The sequence below is a fragment of the Bombus vancouverensis genome, chromosome 15 (genome assembly GCF_051014615.1).
Source record: "Bombus vancouverensis nearcticus chromosome 15, iyBomVanc1_principal, whole genome shotgun sequence".
Lineage (NCBI taxonomy): Eukaryota > Metazoa > Arthropoda > Insecta > Hymenoptera > Apidae > Bombus > Bombus vancouverensis.
Genome location: NC_134925.1, coordinates 4,025,725 through 4,050,506, shown reverse-complemented (window position 1 = coordinate 4,050,506; position 24,782 = coordinate 4,025,725). Strand labels below are relative to the sequence as shown.

Sequence of the window (24,782 nt, the reverse complement as noted above, 5' to 3'; positions counted from 1 at the left end):
TGAATTTCCCATTCGCGGACGGTTGAGAGGTGGATGGGGTAGGACGAATAAGGGGGTAGTTTCCCCTCAGCTTTTTTCCCTGTAACAACAAAAGGGAGAGGGAGAAAGAAAATAGAAGTTAGCTTGAAATGAAAACGATTCTACTCTTTGTTCCTTTTTTTCGTCTTCCCCCACCCCTTTTTTTGTCTCTTCCGTTTTGTTTCTTTCTCTGTTGGCTATTTGTTTTCACGGTCTAGATTGGGTACGTCTTTCCGCCACGATTTTAGAAAACAGAGAGAGAGCAGCAACACTGACAAGGGTAAAACGTGGCGTTTAGATGCGGCAGCTGTTAGGTTACTTTGTTAAGCACTCGTCACACAGCCGGAAGCTCACCGAGGGACCACGAGGGTTTTTCTCATTTCTTCGCCGGTTTTTCCGCCACTTTCGGCTGCTGCGGACCGTTAATAACGAACGATGGTAGAGCTCGATATTAAAGCTGGAGATCTCGCGTGCACCCTTTGAATCCCGTTGAAGAACTCACAGACAGTTCTTTATCCCTTTTGCAGCCTCCTATTCTTTTTACGATGCAGAGAAGATTAATATTGAATTATCGTTTTTTAAAAAATATTCTACAAATACTTCGATATTTACAAAACAGAAATTTTATCATAGGATCTGCCGAGCGAATAATTTTTGCCAAATATTTAACGATGTACATTCTATGAAAGTAATAATTGTTGAATAAGAATAATCAATTTTTAAGGGATATTCTGTGCAATTTCTAATAATTAATTTTTTTGAGATACCGTTGACTTTGTTAATAATACAGAACTTTTTAATTGGCAAGAAGAAAGTGTTATCAGATTGTAGTTTTAATAGAACTAGTAAACAGTAGAAGTTTCGTAATAGCAAACTTCGTAAATCAGAGTAATCAAGTTCTTAAAAATACACTATAACACTTTTACTTGGCGAACAAGGTAATTCCTATAACATTAATTATTTAGCAGGGACGATCTTCGTAATCATTTTGCCAGCCAGCCATAGTGTAAACGAAGTTAGCGTAAACGCGTCTAAATGCAGATTTTCCCGGAGAACGTGGCAACATATCCAACACACCAAAGTCGTGCGAGTAATTAGAAACGCGTAATTAAGACCAGCTTAAGGCGATATCGCGTCTAGCGACTACGAAATTCCCGTCCAGAGATTATACGGTTGAAGCGGTGGAAACGTTGGACTGGCGAAACGCGGCTGTCCGTTCCCTCTCTTCGTCACTTATATTTAAAACGACGAGACCATTGTAAACATGTGCTTATCTTGCAAAGAAATCTCCCTAAGAGCCTCTACTAAAGAACATTTTATTGGAAGTAGCCGGGAAGTGTGTCCTAGGCTCCCTACACAACTTCCATCATGAATTTTGAAACCTAAACTCTGTTTCATAAACTATTTTAGTTTATTATTTTAATAATTAATAATAATTTTTATATTAATATTATTATCTTGAGTTTTATAAACTGTTTATTACTTTCTATATTGCACGTTCTTATTTTTATTAAAAAGCAGAACACTACACGATATCCGTATTTCTATCGAAACAACGTTCTACCGTTTACGTCCGACGATTGACGTGTAAAGAATTCGTGTCGTTGCAATTTTATTTCGCCCATAAGGAATGGGGTTAGGAAGATTAATATTACGAGCGAAACAAAGAATTAAATTTGCAAGAGTTTCTGACGTAGTTTAATTATAGGACGTAGAACTTTTCTAGGTTTTTCGTTGCACGAGTAAGTTAGGAAGATGGGAAACTTGGTCGCGATGTGAACGAGGGTTTAGGTGTCACGCTCAAAATTCTGGAAAATAGTGTCGGCGCGGCGCGTCCTCGCGAGAAAGAGGATGCATCATCCTAAAAATATCGCCAACATCGCGATTATTTTCACCGTATCTTAGGAAACGTGGACGTTGGCGATAAGAAATGATAGATGCGGCGTAAGATACCGCGACAATCCAGCGCCGGGACGAGAGAAAGAGGCGGCAAAGGAAAGACTTAATGGCAGTGTCGTGGAAAAACTCGGCGATCTCCGGAACGCTTTGACCGATAAAAATTTGTTAGACTGGGACGAGATATAGGCCATTCCATTCGATATATCAAGGTGGAAATATCTCTGAACTAGAAATTAGAATAAGATTTCCACATTTTCTCGTGAAAATCCTCTCCTGACGATAAAACATGTACAAATAAAAATATAAAAATAGAAGGTAAACCGTATCGTAGGTACTCGTGTTTTTTGTTTCTGTTTTATTCTTCTCGATGGAATAAATCAGCACAGAACGATCAAAGATAATGGCGTTTTAAGTGACTGTACGAAGAAACAATAGTCGCTGCGATGGTAACGCAATAGCGACATCGCGATGGAATAAAGAAACGTATCTTTGGAAAGACGTCGTAAAACAGCGATTATTTTCTATCGTTTGTGCTTAGAACGAATAAGATGATCGCGAGAGATCGAACGCACAAGAAACAGAAACCGAACACAGAGAAAATCGTGGAATAACACGTCGTCGATGTTATAGGATTAAGATCGGTCTTGAGTCATTGGAGACGCGGCTTTATGCACGCACGGTTTTATGACATTTTTACGCGGTCCGATAAAGGAATAACGGCCAAGCGAGGAAATATACAACGCGATATATAACGGGACAAGAAAAGAGGCGATTCTCCGTGAAAAAGTGGATAAAAAGCGTGAAATAAAAGATATACAATTTTTTTTTTCAGAGAGGAAAAATATAGGTTTCCGTAAAAGCGAGTTTGAACGCATACACGATTTTCGAGAATAATCGAGATAAAAGAGATTGAGCAAACGATGAACGTTTAGAATAGACGGTGGAGTCTATATCGAAACGTTTTATCGCTCGAGTATCGGAGTCGCGACTGGCGATGTTTTCACATTCATATCAATTCATTTTTCGATTTAAAAATTCCTATCGTTAATCGTGAGAACGTTGATAAGTTATTCTAACATTTCCTTTTGTAAACATTGAAATACATAGTTATATTTGTTTTAAATATCGTACAATATTATACCTTTGTAATACATGTATAAAAAAGCACGTAGTTTTTCATTAGTATCACTAAACATTCATAGTCTAGTAATTATATTAGCAGCCTTAACACAAGCTAATTAATCTAATCCATATTTGGCCAAATATGTTTTTAAAAAATACATAAATAAAATGCAAAAGATGCGTTAGATATATGTACCACGGAAACTAACTGATTATAGATATAGACAGTATATAAAAAAAAGTATCAAGTTCGTTGGAATCTTTCTCGTTCCTTAATATTATATTACGCGTTAAGCGAGGCGCACGGATGACTCCCAAGAATGCAAAGCAAACGAAAGCCACGATAAACCGACAAACAACGAAAATTTCGTTAGGTCTCGTTACGAGGGTAAATTGGCCGCGTCGATTTAATATCGACACCCGGCAAAGGGCGTCGATCTTCACAAAGGCACCGAATGACTTTCAGATGAGCTTTCCGGAGATAATAAGTCCGGTTTTTCGACAAAGAAGGCCTCGATCCCCTTTGGTAGGTGGGACGACGTAAGAGTTTAATGAATTTCACGGCATTCCGTTCGACGGCCTGGAGATAAGTTGTCAAAGAAAAACCTCTCGCTCGAACCTCTATCGGTGGGGAACAAAGAATAATTTTTTATAGGGGGTAGGAAACTTTTCTCGCCCCCCGGGATACTCTCGACCTGGGCCAGAGGAAACGAACGGATACCGAATTCCTTCTCGATGATGCTGCAGAGAATCTTCTTGTTAAAAGCGAACAATTTCCACGGGAAGTTCCTCCTGCTACGCCAGCCAGAACAATCGAATACTTTTTAGATTAAATGAAATTTTCCAATCATTGGCGCGAAAAAAAACTCGACAAGCCGGGAGTTTCATCAATTCCTTTCTCTTCTTTCGATTCGATTGAAAATATTCGCCTTTTCTCAATATCTTTCTACGTATTCCAGAAATCTTTGATGACATTCTTTACTGTAAATGTTTTTTTCGATTGTTACTATATTATAGATAGAGAAATATCAAAGATGGTCACTTTTCGAACATAACTTCAACTTTTATATTATCCGACATATTGTAACAATTTACGATGTCAAAGTGGAACTTACTATGATAGTGGAAAATACGTGTTTCCTAACATCCACTGAGAAGTAGAGCGCAGAAACGGATTCACAGCTTTCTATTTGTACACTGAAGCAAAAACTACAGACGATACTTCAACAAACGATATCAAGTTGCATCGACAATTACCAAATGGTTAACATTCCCAGTTCAATGATTCGCCTGCAATTTAAGTAGAATAAGACGAAGGTATAGACAAAATCCTCGTAATCGAGGAGTGGAATGACGTTCCAGGGATTGAATCGGGTTTGGGAAGTCGCGAATTTGGCTTAAACAGGAAGTTTATCGGCTAATGTACGGCACCTGCGATAGTTGTGCACGAAAATTCCATTCCTTCAACCGAAGGTTCGAGGTTTAACTCGCGCTACAAATTTCTGCTCGAACGCCAATCGGGGAGCTCCTTAAGGCGCGTTACGCGAGATACAGCTCTGGTTACACGATTGGTTCTAACCTGGTAACTTCGCAGTTTACATCCAGCGTCGTTATCGTCGGCACGATTGCCGCTAACACGGCTCTGCGCGCCATACATATACGCGTATATCGCGCCGCTATGGGGATTCTGGACGATTACAGCGGCTGGCGTGGAAACCGGAGAAACGCGATGGGGGTTGTCGTGACGATTGGGCTGCGAAGTTTGCGATGTGTAAAGGGCGAGATTATTTTAAACGAGGAGGTGGAAATTCCAGGAAACTGGTTCCGGTACGTGTTGCAGAATTGTTATTTTCTCTCGTCGAACTGGAATAAATGAGAGCGTAAAATGAGAGGACTTACTTACTCTTTATATCCAAATCATAGTATTTTCATAAAACGTTAAAAAATTCCGAGGACCGGAAATAACTAAATCTACATCAATGTATTATCAAAATGATTTCTTATCAAATAGACTCTAATAAAAATTTTCAAACCGTTCTTTTCTGTTCCACTGTTTATTATCCAAAACGTCCAAACAAAAACAAGGCTGAGGTTCTAGTCGACGTTATCATTTTTCCACTGTTCACGTAGAAATCGGAAATCGGATCGATCTCGTGCGAATTTTTAACGCAGCCGCGGGCATCGCCGGTCGGTTCAATCAAGATCACGTCACCAATCCGTTCAATCATTCATCCTTCTCACTCTAGCACGCATAGATTCAGAAACGCGATTGTTCACGAGTAACGATCAAATTTTCGTTCGAGTAGTAATGTCAGTTGATTATGGCGACTCACGGTAGAATTTGAATATTTATCACGGGAAACTTTTATGCATATATTTATGGTATATAGCATTTGGTTAGCATTTATGCATATATTGAGTGCGTTATGCAAAACATTTTGAAACTTTATTAACACAACATCGGTGACCTATATAGCGAGAAATGAAGCCCAAGCTAAGATTTGTTGCGCCTTTTAAACATCACAAGTACCTTACCTTAAATATTTCTCGTTTAACATTTAAATTTTCCACAAATGCGTAAAAATTCCCAGTCTAATTATGAGACGTAATCACCGCGATTACAGCAGTAAAGTCTGGAAAAATCCGAACATATTCATAGAAGTGACAAGTTTGCAAAGATAATAAATTGTTCAGACATTTTTGTAAATTTCTACAATAAATGGCATATTTTGACCTAATGGAACAAAGAATAACATAAAATGCAATATGTGTTTGTTAAATAGTTGTATTAAAATATTGTCAAAAGACAGTTGCTACTAAAAAAGCAAAGGTATTAGGAATAAAATATCAATTATTTTAGACGGACTCTTTTTTTAGATAATCAGTAATCATTGATTCTAGAATTTCAAATTTTTTCGATGTAAAGACGATATTAGAACCAAGTACCAAATATCCGAAAATTAATTTATATAATAACCAAATATTTTCCTCTCCAACGCTTTCGCATAACATATTGCAGTGCAAAGTCTAAAATCCTATTAAACTTTAGCTTAAGAACACTTTGTGCAAAACACTGCCGTATGCTTCAACGACGTTAATTATAGATTTATCGACATTATAGCTCTATTAGCTACGCACATTCATCAGTGCATTAGCAAACTCTTCGAACTCTAATCTTCCAAATCTTCGCTTTTCTTTCCATGACGATTTCAATTCCAAATCTCATACGATCGTAAACTGTTAATCATGCTATGCGTGTTTCAAATGACAATTTGTTATATATTAATTAAGTATTCTGATGTCATAAATTAACGTCAATTATATATGCAGTATTAATAATTAAATTAAAGCAAGGGAGTTCAGCAGACGCTCGTATCTGGAATCATATACATTAAATCGTAAATGCTATAACAAAAATATTTTACAGGAGAATGGTGAAAATTGTTGTGTTGGCTAACTAATTTTCTGAATCGACATATTCTCACGATTAGATACGGTACTGATATTTTCATAGTGCATTGACTCGAAAAGAGTTACAAGCAGCATTGTACGATGGAACATACAAAAGATGAAAAGCGCGATTGTTCGTTATAATAACACAATTCATCGAGGAAACCGTGCAACAAAATTAGTTTCGTGAAAATAGAGAAGCATGCGCGTCTACATTATTCTACCTGTGTGAACTTGCACAAGCGTTGAAATTGGTTGAATTAGACTCTGCAGGAGCAAGAGGAGGCATACTGGGCAAGAAATAGCGAGTATAGTATAGCAGATGAATCTTCGCAAATATGACACCCAAATTTGGACAACTAATTGTGTGTAACTTGCACCGAAGCTCCGTGAATCCTGAACCCGCGTTAATTGGACTGTTATATATATGCGAAGTAGTTGCAGCAGAAGGGAAATTTCTAAATTACGTTAATTAGGATGCATCTAGGTTTACTCACGACTTCAAAAAATTGCACCAACCTTCGAACTACATAATAGAACCTTCCCTAGCGTGTTGTAATGTTAATGAAACCCACAACTCTGAAACAACAACCCTATCCGGAGTTTTGCTTAGACACGAATGATTGCCTTTTGTGTTTCCTATGTTATTCATAAAATAAGGAAAAATGAATTATAAACCTTTTCCTAAAACTTTGAATTTTTTCTTCTGCTTTTGAATATAGAGGACATACAGAATAGTAGTTATTATTAGTAAAGTTATTAATATGAATTACAGGGAATACAGTACCTTTTTATACATATGGTATGATGGAAGTTATGTTGTATAGAAGATGAGAAGATGGCTAGTAGAACGACAAAGAACCTTTGATACTTTTGAAGTCATCAGTGTTTACGGTGACAGCAAATTTTAAAACAGTCATTAAACAGAATTATGTTGCCATAGTACTTATGTTAACACATTCACTGTACTACCTACAAATAATTTTAATACAGTACCTATATCTATTGTTCAACTTCACATATGTATTTGATATAAATTGCTATGAAATATTTTCTCATAATTTCATACAAGTTGGTATCATGTACATATACCTGATCATTTTCAGTTTTTTATCATACATAACCTGAGAGTGTTGATAATTAAGTCTCTGACAACAAATTCATCTCCACGCCAATACTTCCTTGTTCATACTTCATTCAATCCAAATGTATTTAATAACTGCATTAGTAAACGTACATAGTTAAGAAACAATTAAAATTTTGTTAGATTTCCCAAGAACAAAATTTCAGCTTCTATATACGTCAACTCTGTTTCACACTACAATATGGAAATAGATAAATGGATACTTACGGTTTTCAGTCAACATAATGAAAAATATAAAAATATTGTTGAGTTTATAATTATTTACCGATACTATATAATGATAGCTAAAAATGTAATCATTACAGTTTGATTTACTAGTAATGTAGTAATTAAAGTACATTTTGTTAAACATAAGAAAATAACCGGATACATTTGAACGCTTATGTGTTTCATGCATATAAAACGGAAACATAACCTTAAAATGACACAAGAAATTTGTTGTCAGGATTTTGATGTGATAAGGATTCTCGGGATATCGTAGGCGTTTTCGTGATAAATACGGGCGATGCACTCTTACAGCATATTACTTTTATATAGATGTTATTATTGCTTTTATTACTACTTTTATTAATTTTACACTGAAACACAATAAACTGCACGTTTACGCTTAGATCACCATCGAAGAACTCGAGAGCACGAAAGTATCCGAAGAAATCCGAACGCTTTTCCGCACGGCAACACCAGCGCGCGAGATACGATTGCGAATTTGAATATATTATAATGAATTTACGCATTTTAGACAAATATAAATCCTGCTATTTTTCAAACAAACTGTACATATACTCTATACATATATGAAATTGAAAATTAAAAAATATCGAATATGTACATATATATAGCAAAGAAACCGATAAATGTATTTATATGAAATTTAATTTACTAATTAGTCTCTATAGTGTAGTATAGTAAGTTTTTATGAAAACTGAAGTTTTTATACTTGTTAGTTTATATAGTAGAAGCGAACAATAGCGTAAAAGATATATCTATCGAATAATTATGAGCTGCACTACACGGAACATTCGTGATAGACTGTACTTTTTTTTTACTAGAATTTAGATGACTTTCAATCCCCATAAATCGACTATATTACACTATGCGGCGGTTTTGGCGAAAACCAATATTGGTCCACTTACTATTTATCCATATTCATTAGCGGGTCGTACCGACGAGCCGCCTACCAATCAGCGCCGATAATTATCCGCGTAATTAGGCCGAGGCCAGCTCAAACAAGGCTATTTCGCCGGTCTATCCTATATTTCACTTAGTAGGCAACATGAAATTGAAGCAATCCCAGCATCCGCGAGTCGCGATTACTTTTTCACGTGCACGGAATCTGTTATGCGATCAGAGATTGTTATAATTATCCTCTGGACCGATACTATTAACGATTATTGCGATTGTGCAAATTGACGTTACTTACGATTTACTACCAGATGCGCCCAAATTTTTTTAATGGTGGTTTTCATACTAATTTTGTTTCTCTCCTGTTTGGGATTTAAATTGAATATATTGATTAAATTTTTGTATTTTTATGACTACAAAATAATGTTTCTACAAACTTTGAATTTAATATACCTGCGATGCTCCCCATTAAACTTAATTAAATTTTATTATAGGTTGCGTGTATTTAATATTCAGAAAATTTACAATAAAAATATCAAAATCTCATTATTGGCTATCATGGATAATCAGAATATTCACATTGTTCTTTAATCAGTTGAAATGTAGGAAAAGTGCCATAAAAGTTGATTGGAATTATGAACTATACATTTATATTGAATTATTAAAGACATTTATTGCTCGTAGACAATTTTTCAATGCATAAATTATTTTGAAACAAATGATCATAATTATATTCTCAGAATTTTGAATTTATTGTATAAAGTTTTAAATTCTCATAAATATGGAACAATGAAACTGGTTAGTCATCATAAAAGATAAGATTTACCTGAAAAAACATTTTATATCCATCAACCCGGTATTATTGTTTACTACTAATTAATTTTTCCAACTGTTCGATCAATATCATAAAAAATCACAAGTTATGTAGAAAAATTATTTTTGTAATCGTTCTCCTGAAAGTATAATAGGTATGTTTGATTTGATATCCCGCTTTTCGGTTGAATAGAATAATAAACAAAAAGTTTGGAGGCCACGCTTCGTCGACTGTACCATTGATGTTTATCAATTTAAGTGATTAACGAATTCTCTTTACGGAATACAGATGCATATCGGTGGTTATTCATGAGAGAGAGAGAGAGAGAGAAAGAGAGAGAGAGAGAAGGAGAGAGAGAGAGGGAGAGAGAGAGAGAGAGAGAGAGCGAAAAATATTCAATAATAGAACGAAAAAGACGAAACTTTTTTACGAGAATTCTGTGACTGCATGTTAATCGACCAAAAATCAAAATGTTCACTGAGTGTAATCATACGGTTTTCTTTTCCCGAGCTACCAATTAGAGCTGATAAAAACGCCTCGTAAGTTTTTGCTGACTGTATTTTTGCTGTTCCGTTTCGAATAATATCGATATCTCGACCATAATTAAGCAAATTCGAGACGTTTGCGCCCTGGGATTTATTTTAACGCGATTTTGGGGAAAATAAATTGATACGTGTTTTTAGAAAGTTAGTTAGCAAGAGAGACAAGCAAAGGTTAAAATGTAGAAAGTGTTGCGAAGAGAAATTATTTAGATAATTGAATCGATACAGCGTAGGTATCCGTCATAATAGACAATGTGTTAAATGAGTGAGTTTAGCTTCTACTTTAAAATAACCATTTTAGCAACGAGTTGTGTAGATAACTTTCATGTAAAAAACATACATCACTTGCTAAACCCATGCTACATTGTTAAATCAATGTATAATATGTATCGTAGCAACTAATGAAATAATTGACTCTTTTAAATTAAGGTTATATTTATTACTGTGAAATTAAACAATTGAACAAAGCATGCGATTTTAACGTTAGTAATTAATAATAGTACATTATCTTATTCATTCAGAAAGCGATGAATAATATTTTCCAATTTATCGTCAATGCATCAGGAATGTGTCCATCCTCTGGCTCCAATCACTAATTATCTCGTGCAAATACGTGAAAAGCAAGCGCGTTCGATTTTCACCACAAGCTAACCGAATTCCAGTTAGCATACTGAAACTGGCGGACTAATTTGCACGCTATACGTGAATGTGAATCGATCGAATGCTTGAAATACTTCGATTGTTAGTACGGCTGTCAACATGTGATCCGTCATAGCTTCTTAGATATGTCAATTTGGATCGCTGATAGATACAAATCAAATGCGCGAGACGTGTTCCAGACGTCGTATTACATCGTTAAAAAGCAACCAAAATTTTTCTTATCGCAACTGAGACACATTCGCGCTAATTAAACTCGGCACAAACACGGACATCGGTCAAACTCTTGACGGGGAACTGCGAAAGTTGTCTGAATTTAAAACATATACCAGGAGGAGGAAAGGCTGTGCTGTCTAGTCGACGTGGAAAAATTGTGAAAACGCGTTTCTAAGTTTTTTCAACTCTCCTGAATTTTTCTTTCATACTACATACCAACTGTATACTAACAAACAATACGATATTAGTTACCCTGACAAGGTAAAAAGACGGAAGAATATGCGCAAATATTCCAAGATCCTTCACGCTACGCTACAGAAGAAAGGATTAAGGATACACGAGGGAGATGATAATTCTTCAGAGTGGAGTTATTGTTCCGTCGTGGCACGTAGAATTGGCAATATCGTTCGGCTCATATCCCACTGGCTGGATGAAGAAATGTAGAAACGGGCTCCCCGTGGGAACGTTCATAGCTGAATAAGTCTGTATCGAAACGAAGGACTAGGTTATCCATCTGTGTGCGTTTAACTGAATCCATAGAAACAGCGGGCGTAAAAACACACACGAGGTCTCTCACGGGGGTGTCGCGCTCGTTTCCCTTTAAAATCGATATTTAACGGGCGACGAAGGGTCTTTTTAACCCGGCACAATGGCCAGAAAGCCGATGGGAATATCGGGGCCGACGATTTTTCGACGACCACGTGAACGTCGAATTATCCGGGAATTAAAAGCTGCTCGCGAAAGCTCCGCCACTCTGCGAAATTTAAAGGCGACTGCTCTCTTTTTCCCCGGGCGGGTCGATTCCCGGAGATTTTCAACTACCAGCTACCGATTTCTGCCTCGAAAAATACTCTCGAAAACGATCAATTTTTATTTCCACTCCGGATGGAGCACTTCCTGTTTATTTATTCGTGCAAAGAAGATTCGCTGCTTGAAATAATAGAAAAACGTTTCGTTTTTTGTTTGAAATTTCGCTTCATATCCTTCGCTGAGAAAATATTCGACAAGGTTTTGGAAACATACAAAAAAAAAGGAAAAAATCGAAATTTTTTTGTAGTCAATTAATTCAAAGTCTACAACTATTCTAAAGAAGCAGGTGAATTCTTTTATATACACGGATGCAAAAAAATGTATAAAACAAATTTCAAAATATATTTTATTCTCTGCCATTCCATCTTTCTTTACAAATCTTTGTCCTTATTTCCAACCACTTTAAATGTACATACAATCTACGCTACTTACCTAGCGCGCTCAGTGCACGATTCAATCTGAAACTTCTATTCTCGTCCACGAAGAAGGCAATTTTATGTACAAGCACACGGATAAAACAATAATTAAAACGTCGAGAGTGGACGCGTCTGCAGTGATAGTTTGATAATGATAGTTTCGCTTTTGAAGCGTGACCAGGGAGAAAGCTTTCTGAGTTGAAAACTCACCGTAGATTCGTATTCTACGGTCAGATTCTATTTCACGAATTCGATACAAAGGAAAACAGACTACACGAAATGGAACATCTGCGACTAGTCTGGATTCATACTAGGAAAAAATCAATTTCTTTTCTCTCGGTTCATCTACATAGAGAACAAAGCAGCGTGTATTTTTTCTTTTTTTTTTTTTTCGAACTTTCTTTCACGATGCGCCTCTCTGCACCGAAGGAGAATGATGAAATTAGAAAGGAAACAAACGAATAGGAGGATACGATACGTCTACACCAGTCGACATTCCCTTGAATCGGAAACCGAATAATGCCGTAGTAGACAAATGGCAGGGCAAACAAGAACGCAGTCTCTCGATAAAACCATACGAGAGTGCATGGAAATTCCGAGATATAGGTTTTCAGGAAACGAATGCCAGCTTTAAAATGTTTCTTCGAGGAACAGCGAACAGAAATGGTATATTTAGGAATATCTTTACCTTCGGATTGAGTTCGCGTGCTTCTAGAGTATCGATGGAATGGAATTTATAGTTGTTCGGTGGAAGGCGTTTACGATTGGAAAATAATTTTTTTTTCGTGATAGCTTCTTTTTGGAAATAAACGTTCCTCCGATTGTACGATAAGGAAGAGCAACTGACGGTACACCGCACAAGCCGTCAATTATAGCCAATTCCAAGTCCTAAAAATAAAGTCTCATCCGGATATCGAAATGAAAGAAATTATCATTGAACGAAGCAGTCCTCCAAAAACATGAAATTCAGTGTTAAATGTAAGTTACGCAAAGACTTAAAAATACTCAAAGAGAAAGCAAAAGTCAAAGAAGAAATCGGCAGGTACGCAGAAAAATACAAGGAAAGAACGGCAACACATCCAAACCAGCTGACTACTGAAGCAGGCAAAACTCTCATAAAGAGAAGATTAAAAAGAAAACACCCCACTGACTTCACTAAAGAAATAAAACAGTCAAACTCGAAGATGTTATCCCGCTGGGGGTAGCCATCCACACGTTATTTAGCAATTAAGCTAGAAAAATTTACCAAATGTCCAGCTGGACAAATTGTAAAGTACAAATTAAATAATAATAAAAAAAATGTAAATTTTGTTCGGATATCAATACGTCTAAACAACGAAACGAAAGGATATTATATTTCCTTTGAAAGCGTTAAGTTATAAATATTAATTTTTTCCGTTAGATAAATTTTTGTAAATGTAAAACAAAGGACAAGATATAAAGGGGTGTTAAGGTAAAGAAAGGATTTGGAAATACAAATCGTTTACTTTATTTTACACACAACAGCTATACATATATCTTACACTCTGAAGACCTCGACAACCTTCTCGCACGCATGCTAGTTCTCAACCGACTCTTCCAGATTCTTCTAACATCTGGCAACAGTCTTTTGTCTCCACTAAGCTACATACTCTGCATACGTCGAGGCTTTTGTCACACACCTTTGTTTTTTGACTTCCAACTGATTACATTTCCATACAGTCTAATTACATATGCAGAAGTAGATTTCCTATCTAAATGATCTCCTGCCCAATCAGCGTCCACATAACAATCTATCGTTTCACACTTTTCATTCCTTTTATACTGTAACCTTAAATCTCTAGTCCGATACAAATATTTCAATATTCGCAAAGCATATTTAAAATGTGTCTCGCTACAACAATCTTGAAATCTACTTAGATAATTTATACTATAGCTTATATCGGGTCTAGTATTTGTACTAATATACAGCAATGCACCAATTAAATTCCTGTATCCAATGTCCTTTCTATTTATCTCAGCTTTTTTCAACCTTTAAATTTGTCTCCATAGGTGTACAATACAATTTGCTGTCTTGTAATTTATATTTGTTTGCTAATGATTCAATGTATTTTGTTTGGCTTAGTCTCATTTCATTTTTGCTATAATCATACTCTATATTTATTCCAAGATATTCTTTTACTTCACCTAAATCCTTCATTTTAAATTTACCTGTTAATAACCTTTTTTTTTATTCTTACTACAGATTAACAAATCATCTACATATATTAGCAAATAAACAACATTTTCTCGCTCTCCATGAGTATATAAGCACAATTCTACATTATTCTTCTTAAAACCCAATCTTGTTACATACCTATCAAAACACTCATACCAATCCCTCGGACTTTCTTTTAACCCATAAATCGTTCTTGATAATTTACAAACTCTACTCATTCATTCTACATATCATATTCTTTGCAACATCGCTCTCTTTTCTCTTTTATTTGCAATGTCCTATATTTTTTTTTATCTCTTTCTTTTCCTCGCTTCGTTCTACTTTTGTTACATTTTTCGCCCTTGCTCCTCGCAGATACTTCACCTTTCCTGCTTCTATCTTCGTCATTACCCTTCTCCAATTTTCTATTCCTTTTCCTCTTCTTATAATTTTCTTCATTCTTACCATCTTCACTATTTTCACAATAAATCGCCTCCTCAAATGTACAAGGAATGTCTCTAGAATAATTTGTGTGAATCTCACTGCTGTTTTCCTTTTCTGATCTTCCTTGTTCCTCTTCGCTTTCTGATGGCTTAAGTGGTTTTGGAAGCTTTTTTTACAATATACGCTGGTGGCTCGTAATCATCATTTCCATCTGAATATTATTCTTCTTCCTCATCTTCGTCAGAATCCAAATCAAGTTTGGCTTTATTGTCTGGTTGTAATCCATCTGGTCCCATTTTTTCCCTGCTTCAATATGTTGTTTTAGATGTGTGACATAATCTGCCCTATCTCTCTCACGATCCCTATCTCTTTCTCTTTCTCTATCCCTGTCACGGTCCCTATCTCTTTCTCTTTCTCTTTCCCTGTCACGGTCTCTATCTCTTTCACGTTCCCTATCTCTTTCTCTTCCTTTTTTATTCATACCACTACATTCGGCACTGTTTAGTAAGTGCTCCTTCCCTTTCAATATACTTTTCATTTTATATGTTTCGTTGTCTTTGACCGCTATAGCTGAAAGTTTATTGTTTTTATCTATTATTTTCGCAATATTTCCTTTTGAAATAACCATATTATTATTATCCGTTAACTTGCCTAAGCTAATTAAGTTTGCGGACATTTCTTCATATAAAAAACTTTACTCATATTTATTTTATTTCGCTTTCCAAATGCTTCGAAATAGCTTAAGCATTTCCTACTTTTGTTGCCTTTATCGATCTATTATCGCCCAAATATATATTTACCGGTTCTTTAAGGTCGATAGATTTGTCGAAATAATCTATATCGTTAATTATGTGATCGGTACAACCGCTATCTAATAGCCATATAATCTTATTATTACTTATCTCTTTCATCCTGCTGCTGTGTGCTGCGTGCGCTGTTGCCATCCAAGTTCCTGCTCCTGAGTTGCCATACTCACTCGTGTCGGTTGCTGTTTGACGATGGAAGTTTCCACGTCTCATGCTCGTATAGCTTTTGTTTCCTCTTCCTCTACTGCTACCACGTGTTGACCCACGCCAATAACTGTTACTGCTTCCCGCTTGGACGCCATTTTGACACTCTCTTGCAAAATGTCCCACTTTTCCACATTTGAAGCATCCTTTCTCCTCGATTTGATTTATCTTTCCTTTCCGCTATTTCTATCTTATTCCTCACGTACGCTACCGCTTGATTCTCTTCTTTCACTGCGTCTACTATATCCGCTATGTAGCTATACTCTTCAGGTAACGCATTTAGCATGTACTTTAGCTTTTCTCTCTCACTCACTTGTGTGCCGGCACTTTTTAATTCGTTTACTAATTTTTCAAAATCACTAAAAAATGACTCTGAATCACTGTATTTATCGAGACTTATCCTCTCCAATCTCCTTCTGCACACGATCTGTAGTGCTGTCTCTTATGTACATTTCGTCAAACTTTCTCATTATTTCATACGCAGTTTTTTCCTCACTAATACATTCCAATTGTATTGTATTTGATATTGCACTATAAATTATATTTATCGCCTTCAGATCCTTTTTGTCCCAGTCTGGATTGTCTGTTTCGGTCTTCACTCGAGTTATAACAATATCACATTCTTTATACATCAGAAACATCGTTATTCTTTTCTCCCACATACCGTAATCCTCGCCATCAAATCTCGGTATTATAATTTCCGATCTTTCCATTTTAATTGGTTTTCTATTCTTTACTCAAGCGTTCCTACGTGCTCGAAGTATTTTTAACTAAACTCACTCGAACTAACTCGCAAGACTAAAAACCACGCACTAAATAGCTTGTAAAACTAGTAACCACGCTCTGCTACCATGTTAAGGTAAAGAAAGGATTCGGAAATACAAATCGTTTATTTTATTTTATACACAACAGCTATACGTATATCTTACACTCTGAAGACTTCGACAACCTTCTTGCACGCACACTAGTTCTCAACCGACTCTTCTAGATTCTTCTAACATCTGGCAACAGTCTTTTGTCTCCACTAAGCCTGGACGCCCTCTAACGCTTACACAAACATTCACATGTACAGTGTAAATGTATCATCTACCCAACAAGGGGTTAGGTTAGGACCACGTTAAATCGGAACAGAGTGCGACGGATGGATAGAGCTGGGAGTAGAAACCGTGGAGTGTTGAGATTAGACGTTTTCCAAGCTACGCGTAATGCCGGAGGGTTGCTTATCCGTTTAAAGAGATACTTGGCGGACTAAATGGACTTTGCTTGCGCGATTAGATTAGCGCTAGAAACGGGACTTAATTGTCGTACGTTCTACATTCTTACCGGGTGGAATAACTAATTAGAACTATAAATAACTGGCTGGATGAAAGCGCCGAGGCTCGCGGAGAACAATGTACCAGTTTACAATGCCTTTTGCTCGTAACCCTTTGACATTATAAAAGTTGTAAATTGAAGTGTCAAATTTTGACGTTTATGTAATACATTCCGGCAACGTGTAATCATTTCTCGAAATTACAAGTTCTTTGTTCAATACGAACATAACATGGTCGTGGATAGTTACAATATTTTACGATAAAACACGCGTCATAAAGTGGCGCTTTATACCGTACTATGGTTACACTCCGGGCAGCTAATTACAAAAACGTCCGTAGAACGACGGGTTTTTGTCATTCGACGGTTTTTATCCAGAACTCTCAAGCATTTCACCTCGTATCGCCAATTAAAACGACAAAACGAACGCGTCACAGCGGATGGAAAAATACGCCATATACGAAGGTTATCCGTTTTGCCATTTTAACTGGTAACACAACCCTGCGGCCAGTATTAATCTACGAAACCGATACCCGTTACGCGATATACAAATTTGTAAGTATACGTTACGATATATACGTGTTAGTCGAGTATTTTTTTACATTTTTTGCTCTCCTGATCGAAATGAAATTTTTTTTCTTTTTCGATAAAAATGGTCGATCCTCAAAATGATGTATTGGTATTTAAGAAAAAACGTATATATCTACGTGTATACGTTCAGCGATTCGAATAAAATAGGATTGTATTTCACAGCTACTGTTTCTGTTATCAATGTTCTCCCTAAACTTTATAGAAATCACCGTTACGCGATGCAGTCGCATTTTTTTACAAAATTGTGTCGCATTATTTGATTATAGGTGCAACAGGACTGAAAGATCTGACAATCAACGTGCCAGCGGTGGTACGATCGGGCGACACAGTGACACTATCCTGTCATTACGATCTAGAAGGATTGACATTGTACTCCTTGCAATGGTACTTTGAGGATACGGAGTTCTATCGGTACCTGCCAGAAGGAGATCCTCCGTGCAAAACCTTTAACATCGATGGAATGCACGTGAATGTGAGTGTTCTTTTCTCGTCTTCTAATTTAACTAACTTTTAGATTAGATTATTACGTTCTATGCATTTTGGTTTTAAACTTTCTACAAATGTATAAACATCCATAATCTATTTGTAACGTACGGGGAGCTCAGTTGAAAAAATGTATTCAAGTATACAGGTTCTTTTCTTTATTTTTCCACAAATGACGTAAATACAAATATCGATACGTGAAACCCAGATTTACAAGTGTTTTAATGTTTGAAAACACCGTATCGTAGCAGTTGAAGGGATAAAACGAAATTCATCGGGAAAGAAACATATGTACGTTATGCAAAAGCGACAAGCTTGGTATTTTTGTTTCTTCAATTGCTACAGTGCAGGCGTGTCTGATGAAATCAGCATTTTATTTACAAAAATGTTGTCCATGTAGTAATATGTAAATAATCCACAAATCCGAAATCTCTTCAGCAATAAGAATGAAATTATTCCAGCAACTAACAGATGTCTCGGTAGGCTATTTAAATCCTATCGACTTGTATGAAACAGAGAGCCAGAGATGAAAGCTAGCGCAGATATATGGGCGTTATGTTTGTGCAAGAGGGTGGACATAGTTTTTCCGTCGATACGAAACGTTGTTAATTAATTGGGAACAGTGTCTTTCCGGAGGCGGAAGCCAAAAACGCGGCTTGTTGCGCCCGAATCCGTCAACTAATGCGCGCAATTAAACTCTTAACGAGCACTTCGATAAATCTTTATGACGAAAAATCTCATGAAGTTCGTGCTATCCCTTTGGTTAGATTTCGCGTTACTTTACCTACAGACCCGTCTGAGGAAATAGTATCCTATCGATGATTCAACTTTTAAATATCCACGTACCTAATTTATTGTAAAACATTTGATGATAATAATCCACGAGAAAGCAACTTTGGCTAATCTTTAAAAGAGAAAAGGAAAAGTGAGAAGGATAGTCTCTTCGGCAAACAAATCTGGTGATTTCAAGATTGCAAATGATTTCTCGCCAAGAATTCGTCCCAAATATATCAGAATTTTAGGAGAATCACCAATTTTTCTTGTTGCTTCGCATTTATATCAACAGCAGTATATGGCAGAAAAATATTCCGTTTTTCCTTTTGGAAGAAAAAATTCCATGATGATCGTTTCGTTCAGCTGATGCATTTTCGCTGCAGGTTGACGTGTTCGAAGAGGAAACAGCGGCAAAAGCTGCGAACTTCTTTTGCAAGCCGATACAAGCACGTACTAGCGACGTCCATTTATCAGTCTGCCGGCTGTATTTCGAAAGCAAGTGAAGATAAGACCGAATAGCGGCCCGATTTTTCCGCCTTCGAGTGAAGCATCCTGTTTTTCCCCTCATCGACTGTACCGCCTGCTTCCCGCGATATCGTCGCGCTTTTCAAACTTTCTAACCGCGTTTTCTGCGGAAATTTTGCAACCCTCCCGAGAGTTGCCGTGTAACGAGCAAGTGTTCGAGGGATATGCGAGTTTTTAGAGGTTTCGAATGGTATAAGGGTTGTGTTTGTCAAGAGTGTGTTGTCGAGAGTGTTCGTAACTTGTCTATTTTTTTTCTTTTTCTTTTCACAGGAAATATTCGAAGATTATATTTGAAGCATAATTATATCTCAAGATAGGCTGTTTAAATTCATTTAAGGGAAAGGAATATTAGAAATCAAATTCAGTTCCAAATTTGAAATTCGATCATTTGCCTCGCGAAGTTTAAGCTCGTATTCTCAACTATTTCACGATAGAAGCTTCCTCACTGTCTCGCTATTTCGATCAACCACAGGATCAAAATCAATCAGAACTGACCTTTCTCCGACAATCTCTCGATTCGTGAGAAATATTTAAATGGAGGCGCGAGTGGAAAGAAAATTACTGTGATGAAAAAAAGGACGTCGGGGCGTGGAGTTGGAGGCGAGTAAAACAAGAAAGTCGGCCGACCTGGGATGAAATCCACTTGAATGGGGATTCCAAAGGGTCGTGTCGCGGTCGTAGCTCGCGCTATAAATCAGCCCTATCGATTTCTTTCGTCCGGTCTACGGTTCGGTTTCGCACTTACGCGCTCCCCCAGGGGTTGGCAAAAAGTTTCACGTCGATGTGACGCGCGCCACTTTTATCGGATCCACCTGATGTCACCATCCTCGCCAGAGTAAACTAGTCAGGCTTGTTCATTTTATCTTACAAAGGATTGCCAGCACTTTTAGAACTTTGTGATCCCGCCGCTTTTCGTTAGATCGAAAAACAGTAGAGCGCTTAAACAGCGTTCTTACGCCTGTGAAAGTTGCGATGCTAAATATTCGATCTGTATTCTAATACGAATTTTTATATTAAAAACGCACGAATGCAGGATGGATAATTTGTATCGAATAATTTTCTAAATATTTCATCGTATATCATTTCGAGTATCTCTGTTTCTCCCGTGTTTTCTCTCCATTGTATTTTGTTCTCATTTCCATTTCTCATAGTTGTACGTTGTACGTCGTCGCTTAACGTTTTATACTTTACAAACTGATATTAGCAATGGCGATTTAAAAAACACAAAATGGATAGAAACGATATACAAAGTAAACACGAAAAGGATACGAGTACGTTAAAGCGGCGCGTTTAGATTCCATTTTCACGCTGTACCCAGCCAGCACCACGTTGCCCAAACATAGTATCGTCAGTCGAAATTCGTTCGAAACATTTTCGAGGCAATAAAGAGGCAAACGCGACGCGTTTCGGCTCTATTTGCCCTCGAGATCATGCGAAAATGACAGCTTTCAGATAAAATTCTATCTAACACCTAATTCTAACCGTAAGAAATTCTATCTAATGCGCGATTCTAATCTTCTGTAAAAGCTATATTTAATATGTAATTCTAATCTAAGAAAGTTCTATCCAATATATAATTCGAGCCGCAAAGTAACCAATTAGTTACGTGAAACTAAAATGAATTGTAAATATTAAACAAACCATCTTAAAAAGCCTTGGTAATTTATTTAGGTCTGAAGTTTTTCTCAAGGAAAGCAAAGAGAGTCTGTAAACTACTTTTTAGTTGAATCGATAGGTTGGCTGCTATTTGCGAACGATGGCAAATGGATGCCGACAAGATAGAAGAGTTTCGAAACCAAGGCAATCGATTCGATTCCACTTCGACTCGGTAGCGAGACATTGGAAAACAAATTTTTCATTCGCGCGATGCATACAGCTGGCCGATAGGTATCTTTAATAAAATTTCCACACTCGTTTCCGAGGTGCTGTTCCGCTGACAACGCCGTTTTGTAGAGTCGTCGATAGCTAAAAAGGCCGAGACGGTGCATTAGTTCCAAGAAGATACGACTGGTATCGACATTTGTTAAGATACAAAGACTTCGTATTCGTCCTAATTATCGTTTCAATTCAGCTTTTATCAATCGTTTCTTTCTGAAAATAATTAGGTTGTCCGAAAAGTTTCCTTCTTTTTATAAGGAAATAATAGACGCACAATGTTTTTTGTTTTATATTAGTTTATTGAATTATGCACGAACATAATAATAGAAATAGAACGAAATGGATCATACTTAATTCAATAAAATAATATAAAACAAAAATTGTTGTTCATCTATTATCACCTTATGAAACGAAAGAAACTTTTCGAACAACCTAATATCAAGGAAATCCATAGAATTCTTTTCATATACAATGTAAAAAGAACAGAATTTTAATAACGTGACAGTAAAATGTAGCGAAACGAAGAATCGCGAAAGCTTAACAAAATATCGGTCTCTAATGGATTAGTATTACCAATATTACTATTTAGATCGTTTTATCTCCAACCACCATCGATTATCTGCAGCGGGATTATCAGAACCAACAGCCTGTTCTTCCTCGAAACGACAAACCACCGCGATAACACTGTCTTCCTACGAAACCTGATTTATTCCTCCAATACAGCAAACAAATGGTAAAAGATCGGCTAGCGACAAGGATTCATAGAAGCAGCACGCGTATGAATAGCCTGTACGAGGTAGAGAATGGTTCGAAAAACAAGGTGGCGTATCGACGACACGAGACTTCAGTCGTTCGTAAATCTTCGTGGAAAGCTATCGGTTCCTCGTGATGGACTATACCATGAAATAAAAATAACCATAGCTCGTCTAATATTTAAAATAATTGTATGAAAAGGAAATCCGAATATTCGAAGATTATTTGATCAGAACTGTCTTGATTCGTCTCGTATCAAATGACTCTCGTCTTCTGACGAAAATACAAAATTATCGATCTTTCGATATTTCGAAAGAACAACGAGAATCCATCGATGAAACGTCTTTCTACGATCTGCGGACGTTTCTTTCGTCGGTCCGCCGATTCCATCAGAAGCGGAGGAAATGGTGAAAAGAGCTTGTTTCCGTATCCGGTGTAGTTTGTAAAGCAGGCAGAGGGAACCATCGCGATGCATATAAATGATTGCAACGACGAGGGGTCGGTCGAGGGGGTAGAATATAGTCCGATCGAGATTTAGACGTGGGGAGAGGGTTAGATGGAAGGTCGATAGTCGCGTGGAATACAAAGTAATTCTGGGAGGAGGGGGGGAGGGAATCGAGCTGGAAAGTAAAACGAGCGAAGCGAGCGGAGAAGATAGGAGAAAAGAGATTCGGGAAATTATACGCGTTTCCGTTCGAAATTTATACAAAAGAGACAGAGTGAATAAGGTTCGTTTATGAAGTTGCTGAGAGATCGTTATCAATGTTGGAAATCCGTAGGTGGATGCCCTGAAATTTAAAAGAGTCTCTTGTTTTATTTTTGTAACGTGGAATGATTGTCAGGGAGTAATCTGTTGGGAAACTACGGTGAATAGATGGTACTACGTATATTCTTTTTTTTCTCCGTAAACAAATGCAGAAAGTAATCACCATGATATCGTCTTGTTATTATTATTTTTCCATCTATGCAATTCATTTCTTCTATTGTATTTCCTGTAATTAAGTACTATTTATCCTGTCAATGGAAAGGAACACAGTCTGTTGTTTCGTTGTTCGATCACAGAAATATCAATTTATCGTAACAACTGTCCGAAGAATTACGAATGGCTGTAAACGAACTGTAAGCTGTATCGACGATCTTCAAATTCGTAGGCTGCTCCATCAAGCAGCGGCAGTCCATTTTTCTTGCAGGAAACTGATTTTCGAAAAGTTAAATAGAATGGCAGATAGTTCGCGAGAGATACGAACGTTCGAAAGAAATTAATCGAATCCGTGGAAGCGAGTGGAGCATTTTCCGGCGAGCCGATAGAAGAATACATTTTAGTCGGGCATCAATCCTGTAACCGAGAGTCGAGTCAACTTCCTGGCGGAACGATATCACCCGAAACGAAAAGAAGAAGAAGGAGGTGCAGAGAAAGTTCCTGGTAGTTCCTTCGACGCTATCAGATTTCGAGCGGCTCGATCGCCTATAAAAGTATCCTCGTGGTGGTTTCAAGCGAAGCAGCTCGTCTCCTCGACCTCTTCCTTCCGAATGGAAGCATCGTTCACCAAAGCATCGATGGTTTCCGGTCCCGCGAGTTTAACACACGGTAGACGGAAACCGCGAGTCGAAATAAAACTTCGATCGACGTTTTCGGTCTTGGCGAGTTTCAGAAGAAATTTAGGAAATTTTTCTGAACGTAGTTTTGTATAATGATATTGTTAGGAAAGTTAGAATGACAAGTTTCTATTTAGTTAAACAATTTTAAACGATACCGTCTGCGCAAAAGACGAGGAAAATCAATTTCATATTCTCTGGCTGATAGACAATTGTCCACCTTCAAGGACAGTCTCTAAGAACGATCCTAATCGTTTATCTATGATAACAGCACTGATTCTAATATTCGTTATCAACGATGTTCGATCTGGATTTATTTTACAGGTTTCCAAATCGAACTCGAACGACGTAACATTAGTTAACGTGTCGAGGAACCTGACGGGGTTGTACAAGTGCGAGGTGTCTGCTGGAAGCCCTTCGTACCACACGTTGATCAACAGGGCCAGAATGGAAGTAGTAGGTGAGTAGTGGTCGGCCTGGACTCGGTTCAGAATTAAAAAGTTTCACCGAGTAGACAAATCCTTCTGGTTGCTGAATCGCGCGAGCGCCATCCCGTAATGCGGCGCACGTGCGCCCCTACGTGACACCCATTTTCATGTTGGATTCGACGGCTCGCGGAAGACTTCCAACAGGAACGCGACTCGGCCCTCAACTACTACCGGAAGAACTCTCTTTCTCCTCGTCCCTTTTCCAGAATAGAAATTCGAACATTGATGCCGCTTTAATTATCCACGGGCTGAGAAACTGGTTCCATTGTATCGAAGGATTGAACGGTTTGAAATTGAGAAACGTGAAGTAGTTATGAGTAATGGAATAGTTTTAAACTGAATTATTGTTAGATTCTGTAATTTGTACGAATTGTTGTTAGTACCTATCGACTGTGCGTCGGAGGATTACGAAACATAAATTTTGAACTCGAGTCAACTCTATCGAGATTTGAAAAGTTAGATTGATTAAATATATCACGAATACGTAAATTTCTATTGCAAGTTGATCAAGTCTATCGAAACAAGAAACTGAACATTACAAAT

At 37.2% G+C, this 24,782-nt stretch overlaps 2 protein-coding genes across 2 annotated transcripts in view; one reads left to right on the top strand and one right to left on the bottom strand.

Moving 5' to 3' along the window:
* The window catches only part of kl-2 (dynein heavy chain 2, axonemal kl-2), a 220,718-nt gene extending 212,473 nt beyond the window's left edge, over positions 1–8,245 (bottom strand). The window contains exon 1 of the mRNA XM_076625047.1: positions 7,277–8,245. Coding sequence (XP_076481162.1) covers positions 7,277–7,288 — 12 coding nt within the window. The 5' untranslated portion in view covers positions 7,289–8,245. The remainder of the gene's footprint in view (positions 1–7,276) is intronic.
* LOC117157258 (uncharacterized) overlaps positions 1–24,782 on the top strand; it is a 133,734-nt gene that overhangs the window by 73,990 nt on the left and 34,962 nt on the right. The window contains exons 2-3 of the mRNA XM_033335170.2: positions 18,009–18,214; positions 24,076–24,211. Of these exons, the coding sequence (XP_033191061.1) occupies positions 18,009–18,214; positions 24,076–24,211 (342 nt within the window). The remainder of the gene's footprint in view (positions 1–18,008; positions 18,215–24,075; positions 24,212–24,782) is intronic.